We start from the raw sequence: 13,523 nt of genomic DNA, 5'->3' as shown, positions 1-13,523 counted from the left end.
TGGGCTGATGATGTTAAATTTATGCTATCGTAAATCATCCTGATAATAAAAGTCCATAATAATTGTGTTAACATTAGAGAGATCAGTTAGATTTGGCTAGATCAGAGTTATTGAGTATTAAATCATCCATCTTTGATTTAATATTAACTTAATGTGAATATATGTGGATTTTAAATACATGTTGAACTATTCTTATAAACTCAAAATACAGCATTAGGAATTCAGTCCTATCTCAGGACTAACTTTATATTTGTGCCATTTTCCCTTTAATAATCTTTATTCTCTGGCATGTAACAAGAATTACACTCTCACGTGGGTGTAAACGAAGCTACAGACTGATGATGATGATGATGATGATGATGATGATTCATTCATTCTGTGACAGCACACAAACTCTTCAGTAAACACCAACACTCAGCCATCCAATTGGCACCATGCTGCATTTTATTGCTGAATTTCTGATACAGATCCTCTTTTTTTTTTTTCTTCAGTTAATACAAAACCAGACAAGAGGCTCACACGTAATAAGCATGCCCATTTCCTCCCTCTGGAGTGCATAGTTTCTACACAGTCCACTTCCTCAGTGGAAAAGTTGATCAACAAAGTAATGTAATTAATCATAATCTTACCTAAGCTTTTGTTGTTGTTGTTGTTTTTTCATGGGAACAAAGGTTAAGTGGTGTTTTTCAGCTGCACTGTGGCTGTACTGCCATAGAGTGAGAGCAGAAAACACTTAAAACTACTCTCCGTTATTCTTTTTTTTTGTTGCAGTGTAGTCAGTAAAAACCACAGCTGATGATCAAAGCTACTTCAACATGCTTGCTGTTGTGTCAAACAACCGTCCCCAAGTTGTCACCTTGTCACAGAAACATCTGATAAGAACATTTCATTAGCCTAATTACACTCATTCACATTACAAAGTTGGATTATTGCATGCAATACAAATCATTCGTTACTCTGCTAAAGTCATGCATATTTTTTAAACCCCATATATTCGTGTTGCTAGACGCCTACTTCCTTATAAATTGTGATTATAAATCCCCACAAAGAGCATTACAGGGTTTTTAGAACACAGTATTCAAGACAGGATGGTGATGATGACGGTGCAAGTCAGTACGTAGAGAGAAAGTGCTTTTCAAACAAGTGTCAAGTTCGTTCAGTAAGTCCTTTGCAGCCACAGAGTTACTGAAAGTCTACATTTCTAAAAAGGAAGAGGTGGGTTTTGTGGATGTAAGAATGCTACAAGAATTGAAATCTCTCATGTACAGATTGGTTTTTAAATTACTGTTTTGGTGTGCAAAGAATACAAGGCCGGGAAACTAGTGTGTGAAAAATATAAGTATTTAGTTTTGTCTGTGTGATAACATGATGCTACAGCTGTCCTCACGTATACCTTGTTCTGCAGGAAGTATCCCAAACCTTTGTATGTGATACTGTATTCTAAAGCCAAACATTGTACGACTCCCCCCGAAAAAGTGACTAATAGATAGCTACCTTAGGCATAAAAGAGAGGAGGGAAATCCCTTCAACATGAAATTACATACTCCTTTTTAACACTTACACCCTGGCACTAAACTCATGCATTATTGTAGGTTATTGCTTCTAAAACTCTAATCAAATACAATTTTATGGATTAAAATATATCGCTCTGAATCCCAAAACTATGAGGTAATATGTACAATACGGTGTCATGGTGAGATCTTAATTCTAGGACTAAAACACTACGTCGGATCCCTAGCAATTATATCCAAATCTAAGATTAAAGCACTACTCTTCATATAACAGTTCTCTACAGGTTTCTATCATTGTCACATCTGAGAGATTTTTGGCTGTCACGTAATAACTAATTCTTTAGATGCTTGAGAGTGCATGAATGACAATTTAGGACATCTCTTAAGCTTCTTTTCCCCCCCCTAGATAATAATCCTAAGAACGTAGAGCGGTTCTGTTAGAAAGCATTTACTTATATTGAGCATATACGCCTATAAAACGACTTGAATCAATACTTTTTAACTGCATAGCCTGATTGTGTCATACTTTAATTGTATTTTAAAATCATGCAACTTCCTCTACACCCGAGGCGTGGAATAAAAAGGAGATCTCGCATTAGTCTAAGATTTTAGGGCAAAGCTGTATCTAAATGTGGTATATTTAAAAAGGTCTAGTAAGTCAGTCTACCGCTGTTTAATTTGACATAGTTTCCACAGTTTTGAGCTCCAGCTTAGTCTAGAAATCGATTTCACTATTCTTCATGAAGCAAGCGTCACTACTGGTCATGCATGGCTACTATAATGTTGGCACCACAGTCCTGCTAAATAAGCTATGATGCACATGAGTCTATACATATCTTAATGGAAGACATTGGTGATTTTGTTGCTTTCAAACAACTTGTCACTTGTTTATACAATATACAGTTTGGTCAACAACATGACAGTTAAGATCAAATATTGCACAAATCCCGGTAAATGTTTGTTTTTCTTCATATAAATCAGGTAAAAAAAAAAGGAACAAAAAAAAACAAAAGAAATGAGACCAGGGTTTCCTTCAGGTAAAGACAAATCCGATGTAAGCTTGGTTTAAAGCTGCTACTTCAACACTGGTGTCTCTCAGCTTACTGGAGACATGAAAACAGCAAGTAGAGACAAAGCCTTGATGACGGTTGATAAAATTTGCTGGGCAAGTCAGATTCACTCTTTTTGGATTATTGTGTCTCATGGTTCATGGCCCAAAAAGGAATCTGTCTGCGACTACCTGCAGCGTGTAAAGCGTAAATGAGACCTTGTGTTAAAGAGGGAAAGAAGAAAATGAGAGCTTGTTAGCGCGTTCAAAGGGCGAAATTAGAACATATCCAGGAGGAAAAGACGAAAAATAAAAGTATGTTAAGGGGGAACAAGACTAAGACAAAATGAAGAGAATACTACAGGAAGAAAATTGGACTAGACTTCTTCAATAAAAGACTAACTTTAAATACTGTAAGCTGCCAAATTTTAGGGGATCTTTTGAGTCACAAGGGGAATATTGCCAACTTTGTCTCTACCTGCAATTTTGTGAATAAACCTGCAGACAAAGGAGAGCACAATAAGCCCAAAATGCAAAAATTAAGAGCATGGAGTAAAAATACTATCCTGTGACGTTCCTTTAGGACAGATGCATAGGGGACCACAGTTTGAGTGAGTCAGCGTTTTCCTCAAAAATGTCTGAACTGAAAGTAAATATCAGTGTGCACGCTCGGCCTTCATCTATCGACTCTTAACAACCTCGCTTATTAACCCTCTTAAATTCTAAAACCAAATTAATTCAGGAACATTATATAAAACTGCTGTGGCGCTTGACAACCATTGAGATATTTGTACTGATCACGCTCCCTTTCACTCACTGTTGGACTTGTTATGGTGATGAGGTAGTGCAAAAAAAAAAAACCACCCTATGAGTCTAATTTAATCACAGGCCTTGATCTTTGCTACAGTATCGTGTGTCATTACTTTCTTCCCAGGAAACAGGAGCAGTTTGTTCATTATCAAACTGCTTTGATCTAGTTTAAGAGCATGTGGGGATGTTTTGTTGCACTCATTCAGGAACCATCGGTGACTACGTTTACATGCAGCGTGATAAGAAGCCAAATCTGGCTGAAAAAGCCCAAATGATGGAGATTTCCGGACATTTACGCCGAGAGCTGAAACTCCCCGGCATGTCAGCCAACTTGGTGACTGCAAACGCCATCGTTCCTACATGTAGACGTAGTCAGAGGGTGCGTGATGAAAGTCAGACTAGCCCACAATCTTGGGAGATGTCCTGACTGATGATCATGCGGCAGAAACAGGCCAGGACGGAGGGGGATGCTGTGGAGGAGAGAGGGCCAGTGTCCCAGCAACGGCAGGAGGGAGGACACCCGTGTCCCAAAAGCCCGAAAGCGGTCATCTTCACAGTGACTCGTTCTTTACCTCCACAGGTCTGGGCGGCCGTGGAAGTGATCCGTCGGTGGTGCTGGGGCTAGTTCGAAGCAAGATTTTCCCCTCCAGTCTGGGGCTTCAGCTGGTTTCACACCTGCACTGACTGGGAAATCCTAGAATACAAATTCACACATCATTTCTGTATTGTTGCACAGTTTAGTTTTAAATCTGTACATTTGAGGCCAGTTTCTTCTAAAGCAGAGCAACTGAAAGCGAATACTATATTAATGACTATTCATGGTGACAACTTGTGGTCTATAAAATGTCAAATAATTGTAAAAAAAAAAAAAAAAAAAACACCTTAAAATGTCCCTTAGCCCAATGTGACATCTTCAAATGTCTTATGTCATCCAAAAAACAGACAAAAACACAAAAATAATACATTTACAGGGCTATAAAACAGAGAAAACAGCAAATATACACACAAAAGAATCTTAAACTACGGAATCATTTGTATTTTTTTTTGTGAAAAATTACTAACACCAAACCAGAATATGGGAACATTGATTGCCAATAGGCCAGCCAGTCAATCGAAGTGCTCTGGCGTCCAGTTAATGCAGATAATAGTCTGATTTTATAGATACTGAATTGAATGTCTACTGGAATAGCATCATATATATTTAATGAAAGAGTATATATATCCTCCCTCCCTTTAACTACACTGCCAATTCCTAAAACTAGTGCAGGAATAAATGTGTAAAAGCCGGGTCCACAGATGGAAAACAACTGACCTTGGTCGGGAGCGTTGGTCCGAAACGATGCGGAGGTATTTCCACTGTGGTCGGAGCTGCAGCTCATAACGGTAAACAAAAGCCGGGGGGGTCTCTCTCCCTCCGCGGAGACACATTCACGTCCCCACACTGGACGGGTTTCTTTGCCCCGGGTTTATTCCGGGTACAGAGGCCGCGCCGGGTGAAGACACATTTCGAGAAGAATTAAAAAACTGGGGAAAAAAAACCCTCCGCGCCCGTTTTTCTCCCCTCCTCACACCCGCTGGGGGGGAGAGGAGGAGGAAGGTAACCCCCTCTCTGGTCCCTCTTTCTCCGCACACCCTCCGCTCTACGCCATTTTCGCTCTGTTACTACGAGCCAACGGAAGAGTGCGACGGTTGAGCCGGAGACCTGTCAATCAAAATTAAAGCCCGCCCCGGATGTACTTCTTCTTCTTCTTCTTCTTCTTCTGTTCTCCTGACAGTTGTCAATCAGCGTTGTGGTGCGTTCACTGCCCTTCAAGTATGACCACTAAAAGCATTAAAATGATTAATTCTGAGGACCAGACCCTTTAAAATGGTTAAATATGGATTTAAACTATAAGCTAAACGTTAGCTAGAGGCCCGTCAATAATACTAACTGCTCTAATTTAGTTAATGCTGAAACAAGTTGCCAGTTGAGTAGTGAATAAAATTCATTAGTCAGTTCATCAAGTTGTCAATTGACAAAATAAATCAATATTATAAATCTAATTATATAAATAATCTAATCTAAAAAATCTAATATTCATATTTTATCATTTAGAAAGCAAAACAAATAACCTCTCCAGAAACATATTACAATACATCCTGCTTGAAGCAATGTGTGTCTCTAATGATTCCCACAAAGAAATATAGTTTCCTTGTTAAAATCCTAAAAAAAAAAAGGCAGCTACTCCTTATACCTTATTTAAAAAAATCATCTATGAATATGCAAATTGAGCTAATTTTAAATTGTAAACAAAACTCCCCACAACAGTCTGGAGCTGGTAGGTCGACCATGTAGTAAGAAATCAGAACTGACCACCGCACACTGGAATGACTTTACTGTGATTTATGTATTTCGCTCTTAAATAAAATCACAGTAAAGTCATTCCAGTGCTCAATTTCTTCTTTCTAATTAACTAACTTTATTTCTAATTACATGCACAATGAAAGAGAACTCACTTTAGTCCCCTCTCAATTGGGCTGAACATAATAAGGCTGTCCATAGAGTCGAAAGGCCAAAATAAAACCAGATACAGACATGACACAAAGCCAGCATGGCACTTATTTTATTCAAATCAAATTCATGAATCACTTTGATAATACCTAGACCAACATCACATACCATGTGAATCATAGCCGATTGATAATCACATAACGATTAATAAAATGGAGTTGTAGTTCCTGCACTCAGCTGCTGGAGGGTGTCCTTGTAATGATTAAACAAACTCACATTAAAGATTAAAGGGTCAGACACTTGCACTCCAACTCATGAACATTAGCCTGTACAGAAAATATGTTTTGGAAGCATTTGATTCTCTTTAGCATCTGGAACCAGACAGTGGGGAAAGAAATTAAAATACAAATGTTGAGCAGTGCATAAATCAACAAATACATTTTTTTTCCCCTTAGCCATAAACTAAGGCTACTGATCATATAAATAGAAGTATAGCACGTCATCGTGAGTCTACCTGTTCCAAGTCTACAAACTAACTGGTCCACAGCCCCAGTTTCCACCACAGGGCCCGACACTGTTAGCCAGGGTTTTTATTAAGACTCCATCAGGGGGAAACCTCTTTGAAAGCAGGCCATGTTAGCAGCTTAATCCTAATGATACCATTTTGCAAAAGCACTATGGTTACCTGTCAGAATATGTGCAAGGACAGACACACAGACACACACACACACATCATACATATACACTAGCCAATGAGATAGAGATAGATTATACACGTGAATCACCAGTGGTTCCAACGGGCCCTGGGTGGTTACTGGCTTTGAGGAAAAGATTAGGCTTGCTTTGGTTGAAATCCAACAATTGAAACAGGTTATTACAATCTATTGGCAGTAGCTAGATTAACCCATATGGGAAAACAAAAACGCACAAACATGGCCATAGGTTCCGGTCTACTGTTCGGATAACTTACAAAGGGGAACCAAACTTATGGCACTTTAGTGAGTAAAAACACAAAACTCTGTGGAGCAGATCCTGCTTTGTGTCAAGGGACAAACTTGCCTGACAAAAAGGAGTCATAAGATCCTGTTAGCGTTAAAAACACCGTCTGTTTTGAAATGGAATCACACATCTTAGACGTTTCACTTTGAACCATTGCATATGTATACGGACACAGCGTGTGCTAAATATCCATGGAACAGCATGAGTAAACTTAGAATAAACGTACTCACTGCAATAGCAAGACAAATCTTTATCGTACCTTGCTATAAAATTATTTCTCATGTGAAAGTGGAACAACAGTGGTACTTAACTGTGACCCTCTAAAATGTTTTCTAATAAATAATGTTCCATTACTGGGAATAATACAGTGACATTGCATAAAACAACCCAAGGCACGCAACTTTCCCTTTGTTTACAGAGCAGTGCAAAGGCAGAAACTCAAGATCTATGACATTATCCGCCTAACGCTTGGTTTGACAGCGTGAAGCTAGATGAGGTTGTGTTCTTACATCAACTGACATGTTGAAGCTCTACTCAAAATAAAAAATAAAAGAAATGAAGCAGTTTAGTGCAGGAACCGGATGCTCATTTTCTGCTCCACGTCCACCTTCTCTAAGACCTGAGGAAACAAGCACAACAGAACAGGTTTAGATATTAAGAATAACTGTTGCTATGTTGGGGGCGCTGTAATGTGTAATGACAATTTCACTGCCAGGTATAAACAGAGTGCAACACTGTTAGCGAGAGTATGAACCAAAAAAAGAGTTCAAATCAGTTTCAACATCCATTTGAAACATTTAGATTAAGGCTTAGATTATCTGTGTATCTGTGTATCTGCTGTCACAGCAACTAAACAAGTTCCACTTTGTTGGCATGCAAATCAGCCCTGTACTGTGTAAAATGTGTCCTTGGAATATATTTTTTTATATATTTACCACTCCTGGGCTCTAGTTTATGACCCACTAAGGGCTGCCAATGCTAAAAATGTACAGTATGTGCTCATGGTAGTGGTACATGGTTGGAGCTTTTCATTCAAAGCATCTTTCAAATCACATTTGTTTATGTTGTTACTTGTGTAGTAGAAAGACTTCTTTATTAAAACACTTAAAAAGTAAAAGAATACAGTCGTAATAGTGCACAATAGAGTCGCACGTGTAAGGTGACCAACGCCCCCCTGACCCCAAAAACTTGCCTTGATGAATTCATTGAAGGAAATGGAGTTATCTCCATTTGTGTCCGCCTCCTGTATGGTCCTATCAGCAATGCTGCCAAGCTGTTCATCTGAAATGTTGACACCAACCATCATCCGTAAGACCTGTAAAGAATGAACAAAAAGTCCCTTCGTGGTTAATGAATATCAGGGAAAAACAATTCCAGGCAAAAGGAATAATAGTCCCGATGTTTGCCCAGACAATATTAAGACTGTGTGTATTTAAGCACTACACCAGATAATTTGTAGTTATTACTGTTACAAGTTAACAGCAGCCACACTTGACTGTAGGACGTACATGACTATAAATACAGTGACGGAACATTTACTTAAACAGGTCAACAAACAGTACTTTGAGTTGCCTGTTGCAGTGTTAAAGGCTCGAGCTCTGCATGAAGACGGCGACGCAGACGTGTTTTGCGCAAAACAAGCGATCCATCTGAGTCATTTAACCCAGAGCTTATGGCAATTACAGGTCACACAATGTTACTGAAACCGAGATGGCTTCACGGAGGGACAACAAATAACACAGAGGGAAGCCAAAATACAGGATATTAGACTGTCTGGGGAAAATCAACCTGTAGTTAAGCAGAGATATCGCCTCATTATCAGCACAAGGGCAAAGTCTTCTCATTGACATGGAAATCCCTCTGTGAGGAGCATTTTGAAATGGATATCAGCGGCATTTGTTCCTTTGTTTAAACATGAGGGAATAATAATGGGAAAAAAAATTCCGTTAAGAAAAGATAAGATGTCTTTAAAATCGAATTATTCACCAGCAGGCTGATTTCCTCAGTGCATTAACCAACTGTTTCCACAAACCGTATTGTGACTCAGCATCTTATCTCCATTACAAACCAATCCACTCACCTGCAGCAGCTCATCCCGGGAGATTTTGTCATCTCTGTCCAGGTCATACAGACGGAAAGCAACTGGGGGGGAGGAGAACAAATAAATAAATACAGTAAAGCACACTTTCTGAAAATCCTGTAAATGTTCATGACACTGCTGGTCACCGGCTCCACCCGGACACGCCCGTGTGACCGAGCTCTGCACTCACAGAGCAGCTTGTTTGTCCTGCTGTTGAGTGGCTCGCTGGCAGCGGCGTTCTTGTTCTTCTCGTTGTCCTCGATTGGTCTGAAGTGAGCCAATGTCCGCATGAAGCCCCTGAAGTTTACCTGGTCCTCTCTAAGAACCAGACAGAGAATAATACGGAGAAGGAAAGGAAAAAAAGGATTTACCACAACTTTCTGGATAAGACACAAAAGGAACTATCACGAGTCCTTTGTGCCGGCTCAGATTACCTTTACACTTATTAGCTGTGTGAATAACACAAAGAAAACTAAAACTAGTCGTAACCTAACACCATTTGAGCAGTAAAAACACTCTACCTCTATTCTCAAGTTGTTCTGAAGCAAACAAGCCAAAAACCAGAGCAACAAGAACACATCTAAAACCATTAAAAGCCACGGCTAAAATTAAGACGCCTACACATCTGACTTTTTGGGATTTTAATGATACATCTGAAAACATCTGGTTTTTAGCTTTCAGACTGATAAACCAGCCAAACAACTGCCAGATATACATAAAGAACCTGCGGTGGTCAAAAAACCCAAGTTGATTTTTTTATTTTTTGTTCTTCAAAACACAGAATTGGCAGAAGAGACCGAGGCCTCTCGAGTCTGCAGCCGAGCAGCCACAAGGGAAAAGCCTGATGGCCTTGTTCAGCTTTGTGGTGGTTGTGACTCAAAGCTATAATGCACAGCAGACAAATAACAGGGACAACTCACCCCTCAGGAAAGAACGCGTTGATGATTCGGTCTCCCAGCGGATTGATGGCCAACTCTGGGATCCTCTGGAAATCTTCTCGACTGCAGACGGGAGAACATACGATCAACATTAAATTCCAACACGTTTTAAACTAATTAAATCAAAAGAGAGAGATGCTGTTCATTTTAAACTGTACAACAATTAACCGGAGATCTTAAGATTGTGATCACCTGTTAAAACTTGCAGCCACGACTTCATTATTCTTTTTAAAACTAGACTTTATTTGACGGCAGATATGAAAACAGGAGAAGATGAACGGAAAATAGGATGGCAAATATATATTTTTAATAGTTTCGGTTGTTAAAATATATAAAATGTATTGAATACAGGAACCAGTTAGTGACAAAGTTCCTCGGCCCATCAGCCGGGACCGGACGTTGGTCAGCTGAGACATATGTAAAATCTCACTGTTGTGGCAACTAATGAATGATAAGAAAGTCACCTTGTACCCGACTGTGTGCTGAGACTGAAAGCACCGGAGCGAGAACAAGCAGAACCAAGAACTTGTTATGTGTAAACACAACATCTTTCAAAAGATCAGTAAAGAGAGATGGGTTGCTATTTTTTTTTACCCTTGAAATCTGCAGATGAAACCTCTCTGCCCAATCAGAGAGGTTGTGCCAAACCAAAGTTTTCAGCAGCCTTAATGATTACATACGTCTTCACCTATTGCTTGTTCTGCACGGACTAAGGAAAGAGCTAGAAGTTAATCACAAACCTTAGAAATGTCACACTGAGGTCTCACAAGCTTTATCTAATGGCAAGACAGTGTCACTAGTCTACTGGATCTCCATTACTGTCGTGCATTTATGGAATAAAACTAGTTTTAAAAGAAGAATGTGCTGTAAAATTAGTACAATCTATTAAAAACACCTATTTCAATTCAATTTAAAAAGCTCTTTTCTCCATATTTCTAGTTTATCTCTAATTGTTATAGGATGTGTTATAGGACCATCACAGTTCTGTATCTGTTGATGACTGCAAAAACCTTTGTTAATGAAAAAGGAAGAATAACTTTCAGTTAATAACAATTTGCAAGTGAGGAAATTATGTCTTAACGCCTTTATAACAAGTATTTAAGTCACTTCCATCCTCCATTGTATAAAATATCGTGCCACTTTTAACTGGTTACCTGCCAGAAACAAACTCACGTCATTGCTTACCTGAGTGTGCCGTTTTCACCTTTATCCAGGCTGGTGAATCGGCTGTACAGGCGAGTGATCTGACTGTGGGAGACTGTGGGGAGGACACAGAGAGACAGATTTTACTACCAGAGGACCAGAAAGATAACAGGTATACAGTCTCACTCTCATGCTTTCATTACACTGCCACAAATAATGTATACAATCATCTCCAGAGGTCAGGAGAGCACTATTACACAGTTACACAATAATGCTATTGCGAGATATGGGTGTTTTATCACAGGAAATATAACAGTACAGTTACGTTAGGCAGCTACTGTCTTAATATGAATCACAGGAATTGATCCTGAGCTCAACTTACAGCCAGTCTCCTTCTTAATTTCTTCGATTTCCTCCTCTCGGAGTAACGTGGACGCCCTGGAGCCCATGGTGAAAATGTCCCAAAACCGAGAGGACTTTCTGACTTAGGCAGGTATTGCGCAATAAAAGCAGCTGAGAGAGAGAGAGAGAGAGAGAGAGAGAGAGAGAGAGAAAATCTCTTAAAAGTTAGCAAACGAGCTAACGTAGCGAAGCGGCTTTAAGTCGTCGATGGAGGCGAATACAGCCGTTAGAGCCGTTAGAGCCGTTGCAGCCGTTAGAGCCGTTACAGTTGGAGTTTAATCCAAACCGCCGTTGTTCGGTGCCCCGGTGGTGTCGCTCGGTTGTTTGTCTCCTGAGCTACTGAAGCTTTAATATGGTCGGTCCTGTTTTCATATTACCGACTCGAGTATCGCTCAGGTTAGCTTCCGGTTTTATGAGCAGGGCAGGTACTCCCCTCTAGGACGGCCTCTACGGGTTTAGGTAGCGGAGTCAGTGCCTGCTTAACATTTGAAGCGAATGCCGCGTTTATAAATAGCTTTATTCACATTGTAAAAAAATACCACGTTATCTGCTCTGTTAAAGACATAAAGCTAGTATTTACAGCGCATTAGAGAAAATAACCAGCGGTTGTTTTAAAGTCCGTAAGGCGCCTTCAATCATGCAAAAGAGGAGCTAGCTGCGGAGAGGGGCACCATCCTGCTGGGGGGACGATCTCAACCACTACACCTGGTCAGACGTCGAGCTCAATGAGAAATACATGCCTGTATATAATAATAATAATAATAATAATAATAAAATAATAATAAAAATAATAAAAGATAATAATAATAATAATAATAATAATAATAATGATAATAATAATAATAATAATAATAATAATAACCTGCTTTATGTATATCCATTTAATATTTATTTCTTTGCACTATTTGTATTTGTTTATAATTGACAGAAACATTTACATTGTATGATGTTGGTCATTGTTGCTTTTTATATACACACACACAACTATTTCTTTACCTATACTTATATATATATATATATATATATATATATATATATATATATATATATAATAGTTCTAAATATGTTTTTACCTACGTCTGTTCAGCTTTGTTTTTCCTTGTTTTTAATGTCTATTTCTAACTCAATTTCTACTTAAACAGCTTGTAACATTGTGATCAGTCAAATTTCCTTGTACTTACACCTGGCCAATAAAAGTGATTCTGAGTCTGATTATTAATTATGAGTTTAACTGCTGAACACAAGACATCTCCCGCTTCAGTGAAAAGTCTGTTCTCAATGTATGCACACTGAAAGTTACAAGTTTTCATATCACACAAGTCAAAACAGTCTTCTAATGTCAGACTGTCACACATTCATCATTCTACTGACCTCGAACATCCAAGTGAAGTAATAAGCAAAACACATTTCTGAGAGTGAGTGCACATGCAAATCATCAAATAATAATTATAATCAGAGCAAATAGTGAAAAGCCTAACATCAAATAATGAATTTCCATAGCAAAAAGCCAAATATCAGATAGCAAATAACAAAGGCACTCGTTATAGTATATATAATATATACAGTGGTAGAATAATACAGCTTCATACTTTGTTTAATTTGAAAATGTAGGTCAGAATCTCACCACTAGATGTCACAATTTCCTAATTTCCTACGGTCTTTCTTCAATGAATGCAGCATTTGTTATTGGATGTGTGTGAATCAAAATCTGCCTTAAACCAGTGAGCCAAATCTGAGGAACTAATCACAAAGTACAGCTGGAAATGTCATTAGTTTCGCAAGTATTTGCTCATAAATAATACTTAGAAACTAATAAAAAAGGATAAAGTTTGGTGCTAGATGAAGTAATTATATTACAACCCACCCTGGGAATGTGTGACCCACATATGATGGCAGTCCATCCAGTTGTTGTGGAGACACTCAAAACAACAAATGTGAACCTCGTGGAGGCGCTAGAGGAAAAGCCAGAAGATCGTGAAAGTCTTGTCTGTGAACCATGAACGTCTGAACAAAATATTTTGTACTTCACAAGATAAGTGAACATTTTAAACCTGCTGGTGGGGGGGTTCACTAAAGTCAGCAGGGTTCATGTTGTAGGTAA

At 38.9% G+C, this 13,523-nt stretch overlaps 1 protein-coding gene and 1 long non-coding RNA gene across 2 annotated transcripts; both read right to left on the bottom strand.

Moving 5' to 3' along the window:
- Positions 1-421: 421 nt before the first annotated feature.
- On the bottom strand, positions 422-5,092 carry LOC127361451 (uncharacterized). Its single transcript, XR_007884285.1, has 2 exons — positions 4,682-5,092; positions 422-4,063 (listed from the first exon to the last, which is right to left on the bottom strand). It is a non-coding gene; the product is annotated as an uncharacterized LOC127361451 (long non-coding RNA).
- Positions 5,093-5,956: 864 nt separating this feature from the next.
- chp1 (calcineurin-like EF-hand protein 1) lies at positions 5,957-11,850 on the bottom strand. The gene is made up of 7 exons (XM_051396072.1): positions 11,403-11,850; positions 11,063-11,135; positions 9,860-9,940; positions 9,130-9,257; positions 8,940-9,001; positions 8,052-8,174; positions 5,957-7,478 (listed from the first exon to the last, which is right to left on the bottom strand). The coding sequence occupies exons 1-7, from the start codon at positions 11,467-11,469 to the stop codon at positions 7,425-7,427; spliced, it is 588 nt and encodes a 195-aa protein (XP_051252032.1). The 5' UTR covers positions 11,470-11,850; the 3' UTR covers positions 5,957-7,424.
- Between the last annotated feature and the right edge of the window lie 1,673 nt (positions 11,851-13,523).

This window comes from Dicentrarchus labrax, unplaced genomic scaffold (genome assembly GCF_905237075.1).
Source record: "Dicentrarchus labrax unplaced genomic scaffold, dlabrax2021, whole genome shotgun sequence".
Lineage (NCBI taxonomy): Eukaryota > Metazoa > Chordata > Actinopteri > Moronidae > Dicentrarchus > Dicentrarchus labrax.
This window is presented reverse-complemented; position numbering and strand designations above follow the sequence as displayed.

What these genes read in the sequence shown, in the direction of transcription:
- chp1 (XM_051396072.1), bottom strand. Translation starts at nt 11,469, where the DNA reads ATGGGCTCCAGGGCGTCCACGTTACTCCGAGAGGAGGAAATCGAAGAA. An exon ending in AATTAAGAAGGAGACTGGCT is followed by an intron (nt 11,136 to 11,402) that starts GTAAGTTGAGCT and finishes TCCTCCCCACAG; the next exon opens with TCTCCCACAGTCAGATCACT. An exon ending in AACGCGTTCTTTCCTGAGGG is followed by an intron (nt 9,258 to 9,859) that starts GTGAGTTGTCCC and finishes TCTGGTTCTTAG; the next exon opens with AGAGGACCAGGTAAACTTCA.